General features: G+C 38.9%; 1 protein-coding gene across 16 annotated transcripts in view; it reads left to right on the forward strand.

Moving 5' to 3' along the window:
* Nucleotides 1-25,623, forward strand: part of SUPT20H (SPT20 homolog, SAGA complex component) — a 57,688-nt gene that overhangs the window by 14,980 nt on the left and 17,085 nt on the right. For 9 of the 16 annotated variants that reach the window (XM_045015393.1, XM_045015426.1, XM_045015436.1 and 6 more), the window contains exons 6-16: nt 11,912-12,041; nt 14,292-14,395; nt 15,091-15,207; nt 15,401-15,454; nt 16,340-16,479; nt 18,150-18,306; nt 18,415-18,471; nt 18,874-18,945; nt 20,299-20,456; nt 22,901-22,933; nt 24,171-24,288. In XM_045015393.1, coding sequence (XP_044871328.1) covers nt 11,912-12,041; nt 14,292-14,395; nt 15,091-15,207; nt 15,401-15,454; nt 16,340-16,479; nt 18,150-18,306; nt 18,415-18,471; nt 18,874-18,945; nt 20,299-20,456; nt 22,901-22,933; nt 24,171-24,288 — 1,140 coding nt within the window. The remainder of the gene's footprint in view (nt 1-11,911; nt 12,042-14,291; nt 14,396-15,090; nt 15,208-15,400; nt 15,455-16,339; nt 16,480-18,149; nt 18,307-18,414; nt 18,472-18,873; nt 18,946-20,298; nt 20,457-22,900; nt 22,934-24,170; nt 24,289-25,623) is intronic. The other 7 variants (XM_045015402.1, XM_045015488.1, XM_045015496.1 and 4 more) reach the window with 1 other exon arrangement.

Below are 25,623 nucleotides of genomic sequence, written 5' to 3' on the forward strand. Positions count from 1 at the left end.
TGATTGGCTGAACAAGAAGCAAGACTGAGTGCACTAATAGGCTCTAAGGTTTTACATTGTTTTGTTTTTGAGTGCAGTTATGTAACAAAAAAAAATCTACGTTTGTAAGTTGCACTTTCACGATAAAGACATGGCACTATAGTACTTGTATGACATGAATTGAAAAATACTATTTATTTTGTTACTTTTACAGTGCAAATATTTGGAATAAAAAATAATATAAAGTGAGGACTGTACACTTTGTATTCTGTGTTGTAATTGAAATCAATATATTTGAAAATGTAGAAAAATATCCAAAAATATTTAATAAATTTCAATTGGTATTCTATTGTTTAGCAGTGCTATTAAACCAGCGATTAATCATGATTAATACTTTAAATTAATTTTTCTGAGTTAATCACATGATTAACTGCGATTAATCGACAGCCATAGTTGTTCAAAAACTCAACCATACTTTCTTATTAGACAATCCTTGTGCTTATTTGTTTGAATAGCGTGACCGTTTGACTGTGTTGGTGTTTGACTGAAAAGTGTGAATTCAGAGTGCTTTGTTCCAGGTGAGCCTTGAGTGGTTGATTGGAGGGAAAGCTTTGAGCCGGGCCACCTGCTTCGAGCCAGCAGCCTTATGAAAAGGCAGCCAGTTGCGAACCGAGTGAGCAGTGAACAGAGGACAGGCAAACAGAGGGAGTTCGCACAGAGTGTTTTTCCCTTTCAGGCTCCTGTGAGCAGTACATACAACATCTGAGGAGCCTCTTTGAAGGAAGACATGGATAGTGAGCGATCAGTTGTTGTGGACTGCTCAGAATGTGCCATGTTTGTTTTTCTCCCAGAGGATAGAAGTGACTTTGTCTGTATGAAGTGCAAACTGGTTTGCATATTGGAAGAGAAGGTTAGAGGACTAGAGAACCAAATATCAACCCTGCGTTGCATCAGAGAAAATGAAGATTTTTCGGCTAGAAGTCAGAGTTTGGTTCTGGAAGCAAAACGTGCTGAAGATTCAGAGAGTACAGTGCGGAGCAGGGAAGAATATTGGCAGCATGTGACCTCCAGATGAAGAAAGAGGAGAACCTAATGCAGATAGAGGTGTGAAACCGTTTTCAGGCTCTCTGCGCTGGTACTACTGCGGAGAAGGATTTAGAAGAGCCCTTTGAAGGAAGGTATCAGAAGGAGACCCCATCGGCCGGAAGGCATGGGATGCATTGTCTTAGACCACCACTCCCAAGAGGAGGAGACGGAGGGTGGTGGTCTGGGACTCCCTCCTAAGGGGTTCGGAATCATCCATCTGCCAACCGGACTGGGAGACTCGAAGTGTGCTGCTTGCCTGGAGCTAGAATCCAGCATGTGACGGAGTGTTTTTCCGAGACTGATCAAGACCTTGGACCGCTACCCCTTCCTACTTCTCCATGTGGGCACCAATGATACTGCCAAGAATGACCTTGAACGGATCACTGCAGAGTATGTGGCTCTGGGAAGAAGGATAAAGGAGTTTGAGGCGCAAGTGGTGTTCTCGTCCATCCTCGCTGTTGAAGGAAAAGGCCCAGGGTAGGGACCGTCGAATTGTGGAGGTGAATGCGTGGTTATTCAGGTGGTGTCAGAGAGAGGGCTTTGGATTCTTCAACTGTGGGATGCTGTTCTGAGAAGGAGTGCTAGGAAGATATGGGATCCACCCAACGAAGAGAGGGAAGAGCATCTTTGTAGGCAGGCTTGCTAACCTAGTGAGGAGGGCTTTAAACTAGGTTCGCCGGGGGGTGGTGACCTAAGCCCAGAGGTGAGTGGGATACTGGGAGGAAACACAAGGAGGAGGGTACAAGACAGGAAGCCTCCTGATCCACACTGAGAAAGTAGGGCAATGAGCTAGTTATCTTAGATATGTGTACACGAATGCAAGAAGCCTGGGAAACAAGCAGGAAGAATTGGAGGTCCTGGCACAGTCAAGGAACTGTGACGTGATTGGAATAACGAAACTTGGTGGGGCAGTTCAAATGACAGGAGCACTGTCATGGATGGGTATAAACTGTTCAGGAAGGACAGGTATGGGAGGAAAGGTGGAGGAGTTGCATTGTATGCAAGAGATGCTCAGAGCTCCAGTTTGAAACTGGAGAAAAGCCTGTTGAGAATCTTTGGATTAAGTTTAGAGGCGAGAGCTCCCAGGGTGATGTCGTGGTGGGTGTGTGCTATAGACCACCAGATCAGAAGGATGAGGTAGATGAGGCTTGCTTCAGACAACTAACTGAAGTTTCCAGATCACAGGCCCTGGTTCTAATGGGGGACTTCAGTCACCCTGACACCTGCTAGGAGAGCAATACAGCAATGCACAGACAATCCAGGAAGATTTTGGAGAGTGTTGGGGATAACTTCCTGGTAAAAGTGCTGGATGAACAGAAGAAGGGCCATGCTCCTCTTTACCTGCTGCTTACAAACAGGGAAGAATTGGTAGGGGAAGTAGAAGTGGGTGGCCACCTATGTAGCAGTGACTATGGTATGGTTGAGTTCAGGATCCTGACAAAAGGAAGAAAGAGTAGCAAAATATGGACCCTGGACTTCAGAAAAGAAGACTGACTCCCTTAGGGAACTGATGGGCAGGATCCCCTGGGAAGCTAATATGAGGGGGCAAGGAGTCCAGGAAAGCTGGCTATATTTTAAAGAAGCCTTATTGAGAGTGCAGGAACAAACCATCCTGAAGTCCAGAAAGAATAGCAAATATGGCAGGTGACCAGCTTGGCTTAACAGTGAAATCTTTGGTGAGCTTAAACTCAAAGAGGGAACTTACAAGAAGTGGAAATTTGGATAGATGACTAGGGAGGAGTATAAAAACATTGCTAGAGCATGCAGGGGTGTAATCAGGAAGGCCAAGGCACAATTGGAGTTGCATCTAGCAAGGGATGTGAAGGGAAACAAGAAGGGTTTCTACAGGTATGTTAGCAACAAGAAGGTGGTCACGGAAGTGTGGGACCCTTACTGAATGAGGGAAGCAACATAATGACAGATCTGGAAAAAGCTGAAGTACACAATGCTTTTTTTGCGTCAGTCTTCACAGATAAGGTCAACTCCCAGACTGCTCCACTGGGCAACACAGTATGGGGAGGAGGAGAAGAGCCCTCAGTAGTGAAAGAACTGGTTAAGGACTATTTACAAGTCCATCAGTCCAGATTCTAATGCATCCAAGGGTGCTGAGGCAGTTGGCGGATGTGATTGCAGAGCCATTGGCCATTATCTTTGAAAATTCGTGGCACTTGGGGAAGTCCTGGACGATTGGAAAAAGGCAAAAATCATGGAGCAGGTACTCAGGGAATCCATTTTGAAGCACTTGGAGAGGAAGGTGATCAGGAACAGTCAACATGGATTCACCAAGGGCAAGTCATGCCTGACCAATCTGAATGCCTCCTGTGATGAATTAACTGGTTCTGTGGATATGGGGAAAGCGGTGGAGGTGATATATTTTGACTTTAGCAAAGCTTTTGGTACAGTTTCCCACAGTATTCTTGCCAGCAAGTTTAAAAAAGTATGGATTGGATGAATGGACTATGAGGTGGATAGAAAGCTGGCTAGATTGTCGGGCTCAACAGATAGTCATCAGCGGCTCAATGTCTAGTTGGCAGCTGGTATCAAGCGGAGTGCCCCAGGGGTTGGTCCTGGGGCCTGTTTTGTTCAACATTTTTATTAATAATGTGGATGACAGGATTAATTGCACCCTCAGCAAATTTGCAGATGACACTAAGCTGGGGGGAGAGGTAGATATGCTGGAGGGTAGGGATAGGGTCCAGAGTGACCTAGACAAATTGGAGGATTGGGCCAAAAGAAATCTGATTTTAAGTACTAAAACTCTGGTGGCACAGGGCACTAAGTCAGGTTCCCTGCAAGCCATGGCCCTGTGCCGCTCCCAGAAGTGGCCAGCACATCCCTGCAGCCCTTGGAGGGGGGAGCAGGAGGGGACTTAGCGCACTGCCCCCGCCTCCAGCATCAACTCCGCAGCTCCCATTGGCCGGGCATGGTGGTAGCTTCTGGGAGCTGTGTGGAGCCAAGGCAGGCAGGGAGTGTCTTTAGCTCCCTGCGCCACCAACCGGGAGCCGCTTGAGGTAAGCACCTCCTGGTTGGAGCCTGCACCCCCTCCTGCACCCCAGCACCCTGTCCCAGCTCTGAGCCCCCTCCCAGAGCTTGCACGCACACCCCTGCACCACAACCCCAGCCCCAGGTTCAGCCTGGAGCCTCTTCCCACACTACAAACCCCTTGGCCCCAGCCCAGAGCCCGCACCCAACCCCCTGCTCCAACCCGGTGAAAGTGAGTGAGGGTGGGGAAGAGTGAGCGACAGAGGAAGGGGGGATGGGGTGGAGCAGGGAGCATGTTCAAGGGTGTTTGGGTGTGTGTGAATAGACAATTGGCAACTCTACCCCAATCAGAAACGAGGGACCCCTAGAACTATGACAGTAGTTGTGGGACCACCCTATCCCCAAGCAAATGCTTTCTTTACTTAATCTTTTGTGGTACTCCTACCACCACTGTCATCTTTTCTCTGCCTCCTCTCAAGGACTAGTATTGTCTTCTGGTGAGCTGCTGCTACTTCAGATGTGGCAGGGAGAGAACAGGCTCAGTTGATGCAATTCCCAGAGCAGTTTGCTCCCTCTAGACTTTGGCCTGCAGCATTCCTGTGTCTGAACCCTAGAAGAATCATAAAACAGAATATTTAGTTCATCTTCCAAACTGGGCCTATGTGAGGTGGAAGATCAGGCCTACATCAAGTAAAAATCCCAGGATCACCACAGCCTTGAGATGAAAATGTTTGTAATGCAGGCCGCAAGCCTATCTATGGAGGGGAGCCTCCTGGCAACTTGCCCATATGCAATTGTGAAAGCATTTCATGCCTTAGGTGAGGCACAGGGTTAGTTATTGAAAATCATTTGAATAAGTCTTTGAACTTCATGTTAGAAACTATGCAATACTAGGTACAAACATGGTAAACAAAAAAACAGCTTCTAGGCTATAGAGCTGCTTTTAGGAGCTAATGCAGGAGCTATGAGGAAGTGTCATAACAGTAGCAGAGGTTGGAAGGACCTCTTTGGCTTGATGCATTTCCCCATTCTACTAAAAAAACAGTCTGGTAAATGGAGACAAACTAAACTGCTGCAGGAATAAATAACACTGAGCCACAATTATCTGCAATGCTTATCCTTGAAAGCATTAAACTTAAGACTTTTTTAAATCAGCAGGTCCAGATAAGTGTGTACAAGTGTTTTAAAAGAGCTGCTTGGGGAGCTGGACTGTTAATGTTGATTTTTCAGTAAGTGTTGGAGTACTATGGAAATTCCAGAAGACTGGAAAATTAATCCTATGCCAATATTTACAAAGGTTAAACGGTATGATGAGGTTTAATTTAAGCCTCTCAGCCTGACATCAGTCAATCAGAGAAAGGTATAACATGATCTAGTGGCTGGAAGTTGCAGCCAGACAAATTCACACGGGAAATAAAGTGTGAATTTGACTGTGAAGATAACTTAACGTTGGAACAATTTATCAAGGGTTGTGGTGGATTCTCCATTACTGACAATGTCTAAATCAAGATTAATGTTTTCTAAAAACTATGCTCTAGGAATTATTCAGGGGATGTTCTATGACCTGTGTTATACAGGTGGTCAGACTCCATGATCACAGTGGTCCTTTCTGGCCTTGGAAATAAGAAATGATGTGCCTGCTTGGTGTGGGTAGATCTGTAGCTGCAGTGAACATCGTACAGGGCTAGGCAGCTTTCTGTGATTAGGTAGAAGTTCACTCTCCATGCCTGTTTATCTGGCTATAGAATTATGAACTACTGCTAGCATGAGGAAGAAGTTGGATGAGAATACAGTTGGTTACAAGAATGTATGTGGAAATATATTCCCCCTAATTTAACTCTAGTAATCAGGCAAATGTTGTTCAGCACATAGGATTTATTTTGAGTTTATTCTTAGAAAATTTAGCTTTAAGATTAGCTGTAAAACTAAAACATTTTGTCAGACATTGCTCCTTTATTATACATTTAGGCAGCCTCAACATTTAAGAAGTCAGTTGTTTTAAATTAAGAATACTAAAGCCTGTCTCCTTTTACTTAGCATCTGACGTTCTACACACCAAATTAATCTCTGGAGGAAGCAAGCACAACTGTAATTGCAGTCTGTGTGAGTTGTACACTCTCTTTCAGTAAGGCTTAATTGGGTCCATTTTTCTCCTCCCCTATTATCGATGAGGCTGGGTCATCAGCATCTGAAGCTTCAGCCTCTTGGTTCTGTTAGTTTCTATGACCTCTATCATTCCAAAGTCATAGAATCATTGGGTTAGAAGGGCCACAGGGGTCACTGAAAAAATCATTTGAAGTCCCTCCAGAAGAGAAACTGTGACTTGATATTTCTAATGACTTGACCAAAAAGGGCAAGTAAAGAAGAATCCAAGGCAAATAAATGCAGGAATTTGAAGCAATCTTTATACATTCTACAAGCATAGTACATGGCTCTATCTTTGTGGTTAATCTTTAAAGTGTGACAGGCTTAGAGGACGTCTCTTACAGGAAGAATGGGACTAAGCCTATTCTTGTCACTATTGGTAGGAAATTGTGGAGAAGGGCATGAGATCACTCTTTTTACACACACACACACACCTCTCTCATAGAACTGGAAGGGACCTTGAAAGGTCATTGAGTCCAGCCCCCTGCCTTCACTAGCAGGACCAAGTACTGATTTTGCCCCAGATCCCTAAGTGGCCCCCTCAAGGATTGAGCTCACAACCCTGGGTTTAGTAGGCTAATGCTCAAACCACTGAGCTATCCCTCCCCGCATTGTCCAAACAATAATGTTAATGATTTTTTAGGAGTGTTGGATCCTTACTGCACAGGCAATTCCTTATAAAGAAGAATAAATTAAGCTTTAAAAACAGACTTTTATCGTGGAGATAGCCTTTTAAACTTCTGCTAATCTGCATATTATAGTGAAGTGGTAAGTGTAATTAATAGATAAATATTTACCATGCTAAATAGCCCCTGGATGCTTCATAGTCTGTGGATAATGAATCAGATCTTGATTACTTTAGGAAAACAAAAACTCTAGATAAAACTCTTCTGCCATTTTGATCAGTAGTTTTCAAGACTAGAAGGGAAATGTTTAGGCTAATCCTCCTGCATAACACAGACCACAGACTATTACTCAGTAATTCCTGTATTCAGCCCAATAATTTGTGGATGAACTAGAGCATATATGCTATATTGTTACAATGTCTCTTGACATGTAGTCTCTTCAAGATTGGAAAACCAGTTAAAATGTAGTTAAGGGAGAATTCTAAACTTCTCGGTTTAGCTACTTTGAGCCAACCCCCCCCCCCTCTCCAAACTGTAGACTTCATATAGAGCAACACAAGTGACTTATTTTTGGGAAGGAAGACGGTATGTGAAGACTTCAGCTCTCCATTGCACAAACAGAAGAAAATCTCTGTCACCACCTGAAGAAATAAAACAAACGTGTCAAATAATTAAAATGGAAACAAATTATTAACTGCATGTCCTGAATGAAGTACTTTTGAATATAGAGAGCATAAAAGAATTCCAGGATTATAAAAATTTATGGAAAAGGTCCTGGCCTATAAATTGCTTTCTATCTTAATTATGCTGCTCTCAGTTATTATGGGATATAGGTCAAAGCACAGCCCTTGCGAGGAATCAGTTTTTAAACAAAGATGCTCTTATGGTTTTCTTTCTATGTTCTATCCCCTTTACCTCTTTAAATATGTTAATATTTACATATTATTTTAATTGGAGCACTTCATTAGTTGTGTTAATATGAATTCATATTTTGCATAATGTCTTCTGCAGTGTCACAAAAAAATTTATTGGGAACTGTTGGATTCTCATCTTTCTGTTACTAACTTGTATGACTGTAGGCAAATCAATTGCCTGCTCTGCCTTATCTTTATCTTTCTGCAGAAGGGATATAAAAATGCACAGGCATTGTATGAGGCATAATTGATGTTTCAGAATGCTGTATAAGTGCTGACTATTATGACTGCTTGAATAACATGTATTAATAAAAATTTTAAAATCTTGTATACAATAAGCCATATAAAAAATGTTTGCAGATGTTTCAGTGAGATTGCACTTCTGTATAGAAGATAACATTGGGTTAGCAGGTCCTTTGCACTATGAAATTAGAAAGTGATGAGGCAATCTCTTTGACTTTTATAACTACAAAACATTGTGGAAAATAATCCAGCCCTCTATCGTTTATCATCCTAATCAGCTCTGGAACAGACTAAGCCATTTGGTATAGCTTTGCAGTAGGTTTTTGACACTAAAAAAGGTTAGTCTTCAAGGCTGAGCAAGTGACAGGACTAAAATTGTGGTATGTCCAGAGGATGACATAACTACACATCTATTCAGGGCTATTAATCTTCTGCTATTAATTTCTGTTGCCAGTAGAACCAGGTATAAGTTTGCTGGGCTTTATATAAAGATTTTTCTAAACGTGATAAACTGAAAGAGAGAGAGGGGGGGTTTTTTAGGCCCGTTACTGAATCTAAAATGTTCATGATGGAGTTTGCCTGTGTTTGGTTTGAAGCAGTAGCCTTGTGTTTCAGAAATAGCCTCTAGAATGGTAATTGTACCAATTGATCTCTGTAAAGCTGTGACTATCAGCCCAGGAAAAAAATGAAACATGACCTCAGAGGGATGGCAGCACCATTTTTCCATATGTACGTACTACCAAATAACCTGACGCCTGATAAGCAGCAAGAGCAGCTTTTCAGAAACATTCACTTTAGCCATGTTAAGAGAGATGACCAGTCATAAAAATAAACTTTGACTGTAAATTTAAATTATTTATGTATAAGTCCAGGAAAAGGACAGTAACAGATAGTCTTGGAATTAATCTTATTGGTCTCCAAATGATGTTCCAATGGGCTAATAAAATACTTGACTGAATGCTCTACTGTTAGGCAGGGATAGGAGAAATACAGACATACAAAAATATAGGGATAGGAAAAATAAACACCACTTCTCCTAGATCTTGTTGGAGACAGAAAAAGGATCGCTATCCTATATAGTATGGAGTAGTTATTGGGTCCCAGCAAAGGACACGGGAGGGAAAAGAAGCAACTCTCTACCTCTTGCTTGCTTCTGTAAGTGGCCCCTCACACTTGGACCAAACATAATGAAGCTCTCACTTTCTACTCTTGCTGAGTGCCAAGTGGAGGTAGGCAGGGGAAAACAGAAAAGGCCCTATCACCCCCAAATCTGGCACATATATTTTAGCAGCAGCCAGCGGGCCCACTAGGACCAGTCCTGAGCCAGCACTCCTAGCAGCCAGCTCAATGGAGAAATTGATGTTTTTACTGGAACTGATTCTGAAATCTTGTACTTACAAGCGCCAATTCATATTGCAAACTCACTTTAGGCTTCAAAAGTTCAAAAGTGAACTATTTAGTTCAAGCCAGAATGGATAATCCAAACCTGATGTCAAAAATATCTTCTTATTTTAGCCTCAGAGGGCCGAAAACTATAAGAAAATGTAACTGAACAACTACTTACTGGCAAGAATATATTTGGAAAAAATAAAACTCATTTGTCATTCACATACAATTGCATGTGGTTAGGTGAATTAAATTAGATTTACAATGGAATTACCATTATAATTGTACTCATTTATTAGGGGACAACTCCCTCCCTTAAAAATATAGATCCTTTTTTCCATTATTAGTGGGACACTTAGATACACTTCTGAAGTGAATTATTCTGCCTGCATTTAGTAATTCTGTTAGAAGAGGTCAGTTGATGAAGTTACTCACTTGCCCATGCTTAGCATAAAATAGTGCTTTTCACTAGATGAACTGAGTCGCTGCTGCATGGTATTTACACACCAGAACAGAATTAGAAAATGCATTATGTTCCCTTAACACAGAGATGGAGATCTTGTTTATACTTTGAGTGCTTTAGATCATTGTGACAAAATATAAAAGACTATGTGGTATTGAGTATTATAACATCCAATTCATTTCCTGTTGATCTCTGTTAAAAAACAGCAAAGACCTCGTTCCTGAGTTTAGTCCTGCAGAATTTGAGTGCTCTCAAGTTAAAATGCCTTATCATGTAACTGGAAATCTTGAGCTATACTATTACCAAGAATGAAAGGAACATAATTATCCAATACTGAAAACACCTTTTCTTGAAAACAAGATCAACATTTGATAAGAATTCCTCCCAAAGGGAAGCAATCCTAGGTTGATCCACTGTCAGAGACAGGATACTGGGTTAGATTGACCATAGGCCTGACCCAGTATGGCCGTTCTTGTGACTGTGGGAAGGTTTTTGTTTGTTTTGTTTTTTAAACAAAGCACTACACATAAGGAAGACATTGCTTGAGCTAGGTGAATGGGTTGGATTGAGACTGGGGATCTGTTACATCTTCCTCTCAAGCACACAAACTAAGTGTGCCATTTCGTTGCTTCAGTAGGACAGTTCTTGTGCTCCTACATCATTCTTAGGCACTCAACTCAGCTGAAGGCATAGCAGCCTCATCCCCAATTCTGTAAGCACTGAGCTTCTGTGGAAGCAATATATGTGCAATCTGCTGTTCCTACTTGGAGCTGGGGTGTGATGTGAGTCTGGTAGATGGAAAGGTTTGCATTGCTGGCAGGTTATGTCTCCAGTGCCACAGGAGAAGAGTCTGATCTCTTGAGCAGCCTAGCCCCTTGCATGGCTGGCAGGAGCTGGTTTCTTCCCTGTCTCTCTTCCATGCAGCAGAAGCAGTATGCTGTTTCTTCTTTTCCTCTGCTGTTGCCTTCATGTCTCTCTCCAGTGTATTAGATAGGGGAACATGCAGTTGTTGCCACCATTTATGAGTTTGAGATGCATGGGAAAGGCTCCTGGCAGTCAGCCCAGGGCTAGGCAGCGAGAGATCCACAGTTTTCCCCCATTCTTCCTGCAGCCCTGTTAAAATAGCCTCTTGGCTTAGCAGCAACACTCCTTCCTCAATCTGTTGTCCCTTTCCCCTCAGAAATATTTCCCCTAGAAAAAGTGGAAGCACATTGATGTTTTTTCCCCCCAATCCTCCCACATCTGATGTGTTGGGTCCTTGTAGGAGAAGACAATGGTTGTGAAACTTTTGTTTACTCCATCGGTGTGACTCATGATGCATTTCATTTAAGCAGCACCTCTACCGAACCTTAGCCTGCAACCATAAAATGAAGATAGAAGAAGAAAAAGCGAAATCTCAGACTTACAAAATTATTACTCTTTTGTTGCCAAGAACTTTGAATAGCTGAAAGTGTAGTGGGCATGGGGCGGGGAAGAGGGGGAAATAGGTCATTCATATCTAAAACTGTTGTTAGTGAATAAGAACCTCCTTACAAATAATAGTGAAAAGTTAATGTGGCACTTGACCCAGATTTCCGCAAATTTAGGCAAGGCAATGCAACTAGAAAAGCTTCCAGATTCTACAGTCATACTAAATCTTGAAGGAAACTTTTGCTGTTTAGGATTTCTGAAGGCCTGTTTGTTCTTTGGTCAAAAAGTGCCAGTTAGTTAAATTTACAATTTATAAAATAAATGTACAGAGTAGGTTTTATGGGGTTATAGCATAGGAGGTATTCTTAGATTATAACCATATTAACTGTGGACCTAGGAGTGAAAAGGATTAAAAAGACCCAACCAAGTGATTTTTCTCAAATATTTGTATTTTAAGGTATGCAGTTTGCATTACTTTACTTCATGAATGTACCCTACTGTGTGTTTGTTTAAATACTGGGCTTCTTTAAATCTATACTTTGACACTGAGGTAGACTATGTTCTTGTTCTCTAATAATTTCACCTTTTGGTTTATTTATTTATTTTGGTTAGCAATGTCATATTATTATTTACTTGATTTTATTGATTATTTTCATGAGCACACTTTACTTTTAAAGCAGAAGCTGAGGCGAAATGTGAACTTACTTGAGAAGCTGGTTATGCAGGAGACGTTGTCATGTCTGGTAGTGAACCTCTATCCAGGGAATGAGGGTTATTCGCTGATGCTCAGGGGGAAAAATGGATCAGGTAATATTCCTGCTGCTTAACTATTTTCATCTTCAAAGTGCTTTATTAGTGCTAATTAGTCAGTATGAGCCATGCTGGCTGCTTGCATTTGGTGTTTGTTGCTGTTCTAAAGCAATCTTCTATACAATTCTGTTCTTGAACTAAAAATGTCCAAGCACCTGATCATGGATGATGCTCATATGAGCATAGGAATAAACTCTAAATTAGCACGCTCTAGCCCTCTGCATAGTCCTTATTTCTGTATATAACATTTATTTATCCAGAGACAAAAACATCCCTTTTCAAGAGTGTGTGGCCTCTGCTACTTAAATCCAGCCTATCCCAGTCCTTCATCCCCTGCCAGTCTTCCTGTCCCAGTCTTTCCAAGTCTCTTTGCCTAGCCAGACCTAGGTCTCTCTATTCAAGTCCTAGTCTTCTCCAAAGTCCCTTGCCCAGGCAGTCCCAGTCTCTGCTGCCCCCAGCTCCTCATCCAGTCTCAGGCACTTCCCTCTCTGTGCTCCTCATCCTAATCTTCCTTCTTTCCATGGTCTGCTAGTCCCACCACTACTCCTCCACACTCAGGTCCAATTAATCCCCTCTGCACTCAAGTTAAGTTGCTTCCTACATGCTGCCTGAATGCCAGCTGGGCGAGCATTGAGGGCACTAGAAAGACAGTTGTCCTGCTCTCTGTTCTGTGCTGGGTGCTACAATGGCCCACAGCAGCTGGGTGCAGCAATGGCAAGGGAAGATCTTCTCAGCCCATGTAGCCCTGGGCTGGAACATGCCCAGTCAAAATGGACTCTTCAGAGCATTTAGCTGCCCAATTCTACTGAGTATGTGTGAACTAAAAATTTTTTCTAAGTTTTATAACTTGGCCAAATTTGGGAACTTTTCCAGGGGAACAGCAAAAAGAAATGCCACTGCCAAATTTCAAGTCCCTGCTTCAAAGCACAGAGGCACTAGAGATTCTCAGTGAAACAGTTGTAAGATTTTTTTTTAATTTAGGCAAAACAACAATTTTTTCTCTAATTTCATTCTTCCCTAATCTCAGTGAGCCATTTTTAAAAAAAAACTTTCTAGGAAAAATCAGCCTTAGGCAGACACAAAACATAGGCAATTTCAGCCCACATGGTTAAATTTGGTAAAATTATAAGCAGCTTTAAAAAAAAGGGTCTGAAAATGGGAAATGTCAGGTAACCTTAATTGTAGGTGGTACTACCCACTCTGTGCTTATAATTAAGGAGGAACGTTTTCAAAAGTGACTAGTGATTATATGTGTCCAATTTGAGACACCTAAAATGTCCTGATTTTCAGAGGGCTGGCTCTCAGCATTTCATGACAATCAAGCCCTTTTAAGTTTTATCAAGTTGGACACTCAGAAACTGAGGTACCCAAAATCACTAGTCACACTTCTGAAAATGTAGGCCTAATTAAAGCTATTTTGTACCTTTTAGCCAGGAACAGGAACTTCAGAATATTAATCATATTCTAGTGCACCCTTTGGGAAAACAAGATATTTAAATATAAATTTCTACAGTAAAATACAATAAAATAATAGACAATTTCTAGGTGATTTCTTAAAAAATAAATTAGCAATTTCTTTAAGACTTTGTGTTGTTTGTGTCACACAAATCAAGGCAAATATCAGGTGAGACAGATTTGGAAAGCAGCTTTCTGCACTTCCTACAAGAAACAGGAAATTTAGTTTGTCTATATAAGGATTGTGTTATTGTTGAAACACGTAACCCTTGATTCTGCAAACCCTTATGTACATACTTAACTTTCAGTGCGTGAGTAGTATCATTGAAGCCAATGGGATTACTTATGTGCTTGAAGTTAAGCATGTGCATAAGTGTTTGCAGGTCAGGGATGAATACTTTAGGGTTGTTTGCCTTAGTTTGCTTGTTTTTTAATCATTTCTATCATTTACTGCTGAATTAGTTCTACTTGCTGATACCGAAAGAGACAAGTTTCCTGTCTCCCTATAGTTTAGGTTTACAGAGAACTTATTTTGGGGCCAAATTCTGCTCTTACAGAGATAAATAAGAGTTTTGCCATTTACTGCAATGAGAGCAGGATAAAGCCAATATTAAATGGCTTGGAAATGCAGTCAAAAGCATGATAATGGATATTATGCAAAGAAAATTGGGATTTGGGATGGTTTTCAACAGCCCCACTTTTTCTTTTTAACATGCTTATAATTAGCATTTTACTTTTGAAGCTGTAGTGGGAACAAATAGATAAGACATTGCATTCTTTTTTTGAATTCAGATTCTGAGACCATTCGAATGCCTTACGAGGAAGGTGAACTCCTTGAATATTTGGATGCAGAGGAGCTGCCACCTATTTTGGTTGACCTTTTAGAAAAATCTCAGGTAAGAAAGTCTTTACAATGAAGTCTCTTGATCAGGTGAAGGGCAACCTTGGGGCGGGGGAGGGGGGTTCTGTGCACCTGCAATGAGCAGTTTGAAGCATCAGGGTCATAATTCTTTTAGTGTCCAAAATAAAATATCTTGTTAGAATCCAAAACAAATAAATTCATGCACATTTTGTGTTTTTGCCATGGTTTAGTCTAACATGACAAGCTACTCTGGCTGTTATGCACCAGAAAAGTGCACTTTAGTGAAATGTTTGAGACTGGAATTTCATAAATGTAGGTAGTCAGGTTTTCTGTCTTAATGTTAATATGCTCTTTTGGAGGTTGGGTGTTGGACCTGTCTGGGTGTGTACTAAAGATCACTACACTTGACTACGACTAGTGGTTTAGAACTCTTTATTGGTTTAGCTATAGTAATAATAAGCACAGAAACAAGGACCATATTATGCAAGCGGAAGCAACTGTACAACTCCCACTGACCTCAGCAGAAATGACACCATCCTGTGGTGGGGATGAATTTGGTTTTATGTCTGGATAGGGTATATATATCTACAGAGTGAAAACATAGCAGGCATTCACAATTAGCTATAAGAGCATTGCATGAGTGGCCAAAAGAATCAATTACAATGGTGGGTCCTGAGACAATTCTATAATATATATATTTACAGAAATATTTTTGTTTGTTTCAAACAGGTTAATATTTTTCATTGTGGGTGTGTCATAGCAGAAATACGTGACTACAGGCAGTCTGGTAATATGAAATCTCCAACATACCAAAGCAAACATGTTCTTCTGCGTCCAACAATGCAGGTAAGAAATACATCAAATTAAATGGTTTAAACTACCCTGAGTGGGAACTCCTTTTTCTCACTCTTTAAGATAAATGTTATAATAGAAATTAGCCATCACTTTTAAATATTTTATATAATTTATATACAAATATATTACAGTTATATTATCATATTTACTTGAAAAGTAACCAAAAATTTGCCTATTTTTGCAGACTTTAATTTGTGATGTGCATTCTATAACAAGCGACAACCACAAATGGACACAGGTGAGTTTCCTTGTAAATTTAAATCTTACAATGATATAAAGGATGGAACAAATCAGTTTTGCAAAATATATTAAACTGACATTGTACAGACCTTGGATTGTTTTAGGGTGATTGAGAGTCTGTTTAATGATACAGAGACGTGCCAAATTAACTCACTAGCACATGATCTTGCGAGATGCTGAGCACCCTCAACTCCCACAGAAGACAATAGGTGTTGAAGATGCTCAGCACTTAATTTTTGATTATATAGGATAGTCTAACTAGTCTACCCTCCTCACCCTCCATCATCTTTATCATGTAGGCCCAGGTTGGCATCTGAAGAAGGACTCTATAGCACTATAATACTCTCTTGTGTAGAAGCACTTCCCCACTGGTACTGATAGCAGAGTGAAACTGACTAGGATTATGCAATTCTAGTTGGTTTAATACATCAGAAGTTACTAGTGGCAAAGTACATCTGCTGAGAAGCACAGCCATATTCAAGTTCTTTGCCACAACCAGTATCTGTTGTCTCATATGTATCAGTTGTGATAAAATAAAACTCTGCCACCTCATCAAGATATATCATTGACAGACTACTGATTTGCTTATTTCTTGTATTGTCTGTGTGTGTGTGTGTCTTTTCAGTATTAGTCTTTTTTTGCTATAAAAAATCTAGAAGTTCCTCAACCTACAAAAGAGCATAATGATTCAATGATTTCTAAACAATAAATATTATATTTTCCTGGGTTAACAATCCAAAACAAAGTTATCAAATTGTGCATGTATGTGTGCATATGTATATACACAGTCAGATACCATGATGATTAGCATGAAATAAAAGTCTATATAGATATACAAAACTTCCAGGGTTTTTTACATTATTAAAATTTACATATATTATAGGAAGACAAACTTCTACTTGAGAGCCAACTTATTTTGGCTACAGCCGAGCCTTTGTGTCTTGATCCTTCAGTAGCAGTAACCTGCACAGCAAACAGACTCCTCTATAACAAGCAGAAGATGAACACTCGCCCAATGAAACGGTAATAATTAATCTGTGATATGTCAGGACATATATTAACTTGTTTAGAATTGAACAGATTACTTTATAGAAAAAATAAGAAAAATCATGCACTAACATGTTGTTTGTTCATAACCATGATAAAATTCATTTAAATTAAACAAACTTTGAAACTCTTTGGAAATTGTTATTTTACTTCTAATACATTAACATTTTAAGAAGGACTCTTGGAAAAAATGTTTTTAAGGAAAGTCAAAAGTTTGTCTTATAACCGTATCAGTTATTACTTGTAATCTGAATCTTATTAAGTACTTGTTCTGTGTAAAGCTTTTGCAATCTCTTCCAAATAGGAAATGCTCTAAGGCCTAGTAAACCATGGATTATACTAAATTGCAGCTGGTAATATATTAAATGTATATGTAATGTGTATATATATAATATATGCACATGGATTATTTTCTTACAATGCCATACTGAATTAATACCAAATTGTATTGCTCTCTTATGGTCATGTCCATATTTTTGCCATGGCTTATAATCAAAATGTGAGCTGAGGCAGACGGCTGCTGTGAACAATGTTAAATATGAGTATATGGTGTTAAAAATGTTTCATCTTAAACCTTCCCTGCACTTCTTTGCCAAAAAATTAATTAAAGGCTGTGGTTCACCAGGATAATATTTCACAAGTTTTATTTTATAAACATGGGATCTTATTTTCATGACCTGACTTTAATTTATAAATTAGAAAAAAATATTCAACTATATAACATTAAAATCCAGCAAAATTAATGTGATTTTCTATTGCTTAAATGGTTCAACAAACTTAGAGCATCAGTGTCATGCAGAAGGTCTCAATCCTGTAAACATTTATGCACAAGCTTAATTTTAAACAACCAGTGAAATTGTTCATGTGCTTAAATTTAAGCGTGTGTATAATTGTTTGGAGGATTAGCGTCTGAATGGTTTTAAGAGCAGTGTGGTGCCAAACTACTATACAATCTGTTAGAATGGCTTCATTTTTTAGTATGGTTGTATTCACAACTATTTTACAGTAGCCTGAAATGGTTCACTGTTATTTTACTAAGAAATATATATATGTATGCTCAGTAATATGTGAAATTTATAAATGATCTGCTAGAATTAACAAAGTAGGTGTCAAAATGGATATTAGGTGCTCAGGTGTGCAGAGATTAGCTATATAAATTCATATGCTAGCTTAAGTATGATTCTAATTAGTAGCCTTCATAACTACAAGTGTATGGCATAGTTAAGGATCCTGTCTGTGCTGGAGAGAGTGGCAGCACTGTCATATTTTTTAATGTAATTTTAACTTTTTGTAGGTTTTGCACAAAGGTTTGGCAAGATGAAATAAATCTGAACAATATTCAGTTTTTAATACGTTTTTTGTAATATTTTAACTGTTGTCAAAATTCACAAAATTCTTCCATCCTAATTTTTATTCCAAGAATATTTGCCACAAATATTGCTCATAAGAACAATAACATGTTTAAAAGTAGATGGATCACAATTATGTGTTATGCAACAGCATAAAAGATGACCATTTAAAAAACATATTGCACAGCACATCTTTTCGTTGCAATGTGACTGGCCTTTTCCTGTGTGTATTAGCACACATGTGGTAGCATGTTTCAGTCCTGTTGTTTTACACGCACATTTCTCAATATGCCATAGATGTTTCAAGAGATATTCCAGGTCATCTCTGAATCGGCAGCAGGATGTGGCACATTATCCAACTCCACCTCAGCTCAGACTTCTTGACTACTTACAGAAAAGAAAGGAAAGGAAAGGAGCCCAGCAGTATGACCTCAAAATTTCTAAAGCTGGAAATGTAAGTACATTGCAAGTTAGAATGGGGAACATTATTATTCATTTATTTATTGTTAATCATTAGAATACAGATGCTCACATTGTATTGTACTTTTTCCCTACCTCTCAGTGTGTAGATATGTGGAAACAGAACCCTTGCTACTTGACTGCACCTTCTGAAGTTGATGTAAGTTCAATTGTTTCTAATCACATTTGGGTCAGTAAAAATTTCACTCATTCACCATTTTGTGTATCAAGCAGGAAGATAAATGATAAAGCAGTGAGCAGTGATGGCCCTCTGTGGGACATTGTGCTGGGCTTGGGCACAATGCCTTTGGGAGCAGCTGCTAGAATGCAATTGCTTCACTCTCAGTGTGACGGGATCCCACACTCATCCCACAATGTGAGCCACACTCTTAGGCAATAGATTTTTCACAGCTAAATAAAGCTCTGCTAAATCTATTTAAAGATTATGAGAATTCCTCAATGAAAGCATTAGAGCAAAGTAACAGACGTATGAAATCATTAAGTCTCTTTTCTACACTTGTTTCAAATGCATTATATTCTGATATCTGCTTTTTCTTTTAAGGTGGAAAAATATGCCAAAGTGGAAAAGTCTGTCAAACCTGATGACTCTCAACCTACTGTCTGGCCAGCACATGTGAGTAATTTAGACTTCTGGCCAACCTTTTCTCCCCCTAGTTAAGATGCTGCTTCTGTCAACAAAATGTAAATGAGATCATAAAGGTCATTTTTTTCTACAATCTCTATAAAAATTTGGAAGGGAGATTGTCATGGGGAAGTGTAATTTCACACATTGGTGCATTGGGGTGATTATCAAGCTAAAAGAATAACTATAATTTATTACTCATTGGCGCACAAAATAGTAAAAAAATAATTTACTCTTAAATTCCAGTCCTTAACCTCAGTTTTGTAGTGTGAGTATGATGCAATGGAATTTTGGCTTTGCCAGCACTGCCTACCCACATTGCAATAATCAGCTAGCCAAAGTACTGTAATTTCCCTGTATAATAGCAGGACACTGGGAATCTGCTGCCACTACTGTAATAACAAAAATGTAATAATTTACAGGAAGCAGTGTTTCTTGCTTTCAGTACACCTTTGTTTTGTTTCTAATCCTCATGTAATGGGTGAGTCAGGAGAGCTGCCTTTACAGTAATAACTCTTGCAGTAGATTCTGGAAGGGAGGTCATAGAACCATAGGGTTAGAAGGGACCACAAGGGTCATCTAGTCTAACCCCTGTAGCACGTTAACACATAGGGCTATTTTAGGCAGAATGCTCTACAGGTTTTTTTCCTTCACTATCCCAGTGAAACCTATAGATCAGCTGCAAATTGCATGATCCAATACACAAGAAAATGCTTAAGTTAATTAGAAATCAGTTTATGGATTCTTCATAGTGGAACCGCCAACATACTATGCCCTCTTTATCTTCAGCATCCATCTCTTTGTCCTTGCAGGTTACTTTATGTTACCAAAGTCTACCATCTTGGCAGTATGCTTTTCTTGTAGTACCTAATTTTCATCCCTATGGCATCCTATTCAATCATTGTTCTGTGCTGTGTATATAACTACTTTTAGATATTTGCAGTGTTGTAGCTGTATTGGCCCCTAGATATCAGAGAGACAAGGGGGGTGAGATAATACCATTTACAGTTGGTCTGATAAAAGATATTCCCTCACCCACCTAGTGTGTCTACTTTTAGATGTGTTTCTTCTGTCTGCACTTCCAGTATCTATCATAAATAGTTATGGGTTCTCTGTATTTCTTGTTTTTTAAGTAACTTATTTATCTCTCCCATCCTATTCTGTTAGTTAGAGAATTTCTTCTGGAAATCATTTTCCATTCCTGCTGAGCAAAGTGACATTTAGGGACTACTAGACTGTGTTACTTGCTATTTGTATTTTGAAGACTTCTGACATATATTGATCAGCCTTTCTGTTGACTTGTTTTTGAAAAGATTCTACGTATAATGTTGTTCTGTCTTTTAGGAGATAAGAGATGATTATGTGTTTGAATGTGAAGTTGGTAATCAACTTCAGAAAACAAAACTGACCATTTTTCAGTCCCTTGGTAATCCGCTGTACTATGGAAAAATACATACGTTCAAAGGCAGTGAGGAGAATGACAGCCCAGTAACTCCATCACAGTAAGTAGCGTGTATATTTAAAAAGGTTTATTCTATGATAATTGAGGAAAAACCAGACGAATTTACCTGCTTAGATCATACTGACAAATGTGTAACTAATTACACTAGAAAACTAAAAATGTGGTTTAAGGATTTCATTTCAGAAATTTAAAAATATCTAACCCACATGTGCCAATGTCATCTTAAAAAGAGAAGTAGTAAATTGTGTAATGCACAAATTCAGATACAACCACAAGAATCTCATATCTTCCCACATTAAAGTTATATTGGAACAAAATCTCAATTTGGAGGGACAGTTGAAGACATTTCCATGACACATTTCCAGTGGTGTTCCTATATTCAGTACTTACATTGTGGTAGTGCTGAAAATGTGTCTGACACTGTACAAACATATAGGAAGGGACACAGTCCTTTATCCAAAGAGTTTACAGTCTACATGAAAAAGGATGATGACTGGTACATATGTTCATAATTCTGTTTTAAAATATATTGACTATATATAGCTGGCTGCAGCGGTCCCTTTACCTACCCGTTGTTAGTTCTTATTTTAGGCTCCAATCTTGCAAGGTGCTCTGGATACTTCGCCCCTGCACCTGCACAGACTTGCATTGATTTCTGTGGGATGTAAGGGTTGCTCACTTGCACAAAGCAGCTAGCATGATCAGGTTTTGTTAACTGCTACTATTTTGTATTGTTACCTAGTGTTTAATCCTTCTCTCTTACTTTTTAATTTGAACCATTTCATACTGCCAAGTTTTAGTTATTTTTAACCCTTGTCTCCATCTATGCCTGTTTATTTTATAGAGCTCTATGCTAATCTTAAAAAGTCACTAAAGATTGTGCACTGGAACTGGAATTTTCAAAGGCATCTAAGGAAGTTTTTGATTGAAATTGGCTCCTTTGAAAATACCAGTTTGATGCACAATATTAAGAACTTATTTGGATTTGGTTCCCTAAGTCTCTTTGGCTCCATTTGAAAATTCCAGCCTCAAAAGTCAGGGATGCAAAAAATGTAGTCTCCTTATTTTCCTGTAAAGTAGTTTGCTTTTTGAATCCATGGAAACAACATGAATAATTCTGAAGTAACCCTAACAATTCTCATTGCAAATGTCTAATCTGAATGTAATGAAATACATTTTTCAGTAAAAAGTGAACACGAATAACAAACAAGAAATATTTATTTAGAGCTACATCTTGTGAGAAAGCATGATTGGGATAATGAGAGAAATCAGGAAAACTAAACATTTCCTTTAACATTTTAGTGCTTTGGTGTTTCTTGATATACATGCAAATCACACTCTCATTGCATCTGAAATCCTCTCCACACCATGAATCTGCATGAGCCAGAAGAAGCAATAGATTGGTCATATTTCCCAGGAGAACTGTACAAAGAGAGAAAAAATAGTAGATTACTGGGAAAAACCTGGGAGATCTATAATCCTTGATTTATATTGGTTATAATTTCCATGCTAATTTCCTAAATTGGTCTGAATTGGACCAAAAAACTTCCCTTAAGGGATATGGGTATTACATTAAAATGATATTAGTGAAACAGATTTCATGTTCTATTTTTAAAATGTATTTACTTCAAACTGAATCCTTCTTTCTTAGCAATATGAATAGCTAATTGCTGGAGCTCTTACATTTTTTTCTTATATGAGCAAATCGTTACATTTGTTTACTAAATGGTAAACCAAATGTATAATGCCATGGTGCTTAATACAAACAATATGCTATGCTACTTTTAACAGCATAGAATCTATAGCAAACTGCCACTTCCTGTTTTTAGGTATATAAAACGGGTATTATTTTGTCTTTTACACTGGTGTAGATCAGGGGTCAGCAACCTTTCAGAAGTGGTGTGCCGAGTCTTCATTTATTAACTCTAATTTAAGGTTTTGCGTGCTTGTAATGCATTTTAATGTTTTTAGAAGGTCTCTTTCTATAAGTCTATAGTATACAACTAAACTATTGTTGTATATAAAGTAAACAAGGTTTTTAAAATGTTTAAGAAGCTTCATTTAAAATTAAAATGCAGAGCCCCCCAGATCGGTGGCCAGGACCTGAGCAGTGTGAGTGCCACTGAAGATCAGCTCGCGTGCCGCCTTTGGCACACATGCCATAGGTTGCCTACCCCTGGTGTAGATTCGCTCTTAAAGGGATGGTATCACAGTAAAACTCTCAAATCCTTGTCAACCTTAATTGTGTCCCTCTAAATATATTGTATTAGTGCTTATGAAGCAGGGTTAGTGTTTTATACTTTCAGAAGTCTCCAGCCCACCAATTAAAACTTAAGTGTTAACTGTTCTCGTTAATTAGCTGGCAGCAGAGAGTCCCGTTCCAAAAGAGAGTGGTTTCTTTGCTGTTTTTCAGAGTTGTGATCTTTGAGGGAAGCTCTTGAACTCCAAAAATAATAACTACATTGTTTTATGTTTTACATTTAGGTTCCTTATTGGTTCCAAGACTGATGCTGAAAGGTAAGTAGTTCATATCTTTCTTTTTTTACAGCCCGAGTTTGTCCCGTTCAGCCATAATGTACCTTACTTTCATTACCATGGAGGTAATGGCATGTGACATGGATATTAAATAGAAACAGTCAAGATCTGCAACAAGACTAAAAATGTCGCACCTCTTGCACTTTACATTTGTGGGAAGGGTGGGGGAAAGAGAGTAACTCCACACACCTTGTCTCATTTTTCTGTTAAATTCTGAAGACCATACTATGCCTTTGGATGAACCCATCAGCAGTAGCCTGGTGAGAGCATTCAAGAGAAGAATTTGGCCCTGAGACTTTGTACAAGTAAATTTGCTATCAAGTATAGCTTTAAAGAGAGTGGTTCTTTTGAACTTTAACTGTAGTGTCAAACTTCTTCTAGAAATCAGTTAAATATTTTTTATTCAGGCAATATTGATTTAGCATTGTGATAAGTATTCTGTCACTCCTAGAGCAAGAAGAAAAATAGTCCCCCCCCCCAATATATTTTAGCTATAGAAGGTTTACGGTTGTCTGCTGTGGTTCATTATAAAACATAAAGTAGACTTCTCCCATACTCAGTGGATTTCTCCAGACCAATGTTTCTCAATCTTTTCAGGTTGGTAATCCCTAATTCAAAGTCAAAAAATTTCACAGCCCCCTTACATTTATTATAAAAGTAGGAGTGAAAAATGTAACAATGATAAGCCTATATAATTTATTTGTGTTTCAAGAGACTGACTGAATACTTGACCTTGAGGGGTGAGGGTGTCATGGCAGTACTGGGGGGAGATTTTCTTTGCTTTAGGGTGTAATGGGATTTTCAGTGGCTCACAACAGCCCTGATTGCCTTTGGTGACCTCACTGGGGATCGCAACCCACTGGTTGAGAAGCACTGCTCCACACAAGTGGATATTTTATTCTTCAGACTGATAGAAAAAATTAAAATATTGTGGTATCAGCTGTCTCTGTAAGGGAGTTTATATTTCTATACAGTGTTATTATGTTGCAGATCAATTTACTGAAGTTTAAAGTAAAACTGAATCACAATTCAAACCATTTTATCTAAGTGCTTGCAGTTTACATTTCAGAATAGTGAAACAGTAGTAAGTAGGCAAAGAAAATTTAGAATATAATAAAGTTAATCTACATCTCGAACAAACAGTATAATGTTAAAAATAGTGCAAAATTGTTAATGCTTTTTCAAATCCTGTGCTGAAGTCTTTAGTGGTGTATTTCAGGGTAGTGAACCAATACCAGGAACTAGTTCAAAGTGAAGCTAAATGTCCAGTGAAGATGGTTCATAATTCAGGTGGATCAGTCAACCTAAGTCATCTTTCTCCAGGGAAGGAAATGGAAGTGAGTTTGCTCAATGTTTCTTTCTTACATTTACAATTGCTTATTGAGTAATTACAGTTCCCTAAAGGGACTCAAAGAACAAACATCTGTCTGAAGTTTTTAAACCTACTATTATTACAAGTCTGTAATGGAAGAGATTAGAGAAAAATGTTTTTCTGAGATTTTTTTTTTAAATGTTGGGTCTTTGAAATGCTATGTATAGTCAGTTTCAGTGATTTGCTATAGTCCATTTTTTCAGTTTATCTAGGTCTTTCATACAGCAGCAGAGCAGAGAAAAGCATTTTTAAAGACAGGAAAATACAGTTCTAAAACCAATCTAAAAATTGGCAAGGGAACTTGGAGGCAGGCGTAGTGCCTGAACTGTTAACTCCTCATAAAAATGGTTTGGAGTTTTTTTTATTAGATTTCAAAATGACAACATCCTTCTAAGGCAGGGGGTCAGCAACCTTTCAGAAGTGATGTGCCGAGTCTTTATTTATTCACTCTAATTTAAGGTTTCATGTGCCAGTAATAACATTTTAATGTTTTTCGAAGGTCTCTTTCTATAAGTCTATAATATATAACTAAACTTTTTGTATGTAAAGTAAATAAGGTTTTTAAAATGTTTAAGAAGCTTCATTTAAAATTAAATTAAAGTGTAGAGCCCCCTGAACCGCTGGTCAGGACCCGGGCAGTGTGAGTGCCACTGAAAATCAGCTCACGTGCCACCTTTGGCGTGCGTCCCATAGGTTGCCTACCCCTGTTCTAAGGGATATGTGCTCTTGGGGTGTATTCCTCTGTGCATGTCTGGCAGGAATTCCCATAGCTGAAAGTTTGGTGCTGATGGACCCATCAGGCCATGTGTTTTGTTATCTCTGCTGAGCATTTTAGATTGATCCCACTACTCTAGTTCTTTTTTTACTTCAGCTAGCATTTGCTGCTTTTCTGGTCCATTCCTCCTGGCTATCTATGTTCTCCCCTATGGCATCCCTTCTTTTTAAATAAATAAATAAAGCTGTCCAGTTTGTTAGCCATGAACTAAGTTCTGCCGGAGTCAGCAGAGTCATAGCAAGGAAGCAACAGATCACCTTTTTTGACTATCTAATCCTCTGTGGATGGTAAAGCAGTTATCTTGAGTAGTGAAGAAAAGAGTTTGAAAAAGTAAAAATAAAAACTAAGTCTTTAGGGTTATCATCAACGGGCACTTAAAGGATTTTTAAAGAAAAAAATAGAAGCGCATAAAAGGAGAATGGTGTCTGTTTGCTTTTCAGAGCCATTAAAGACCACACAATTGTATACTCTGTAAAATACAAAGCGCTAAGCATCAGCTCTTAGCATGTGTGCCCAACTTGAAAA

The sequence above is a fragment of the Mauremys mutica genome, chromosome 1 (genome assembly GCF_020497125.1).
Source record: "Mauremys mutica isolate MM-2020 ecotype Southern chromosome 1, ASM2049712v1, whole genome shotgun sequence".
NCBI classification, from domain to species: Eukaryota; Metazoa; Chordata; order Testudines; family Geoemydidae; genus Mauremys; species Mauremys mutica.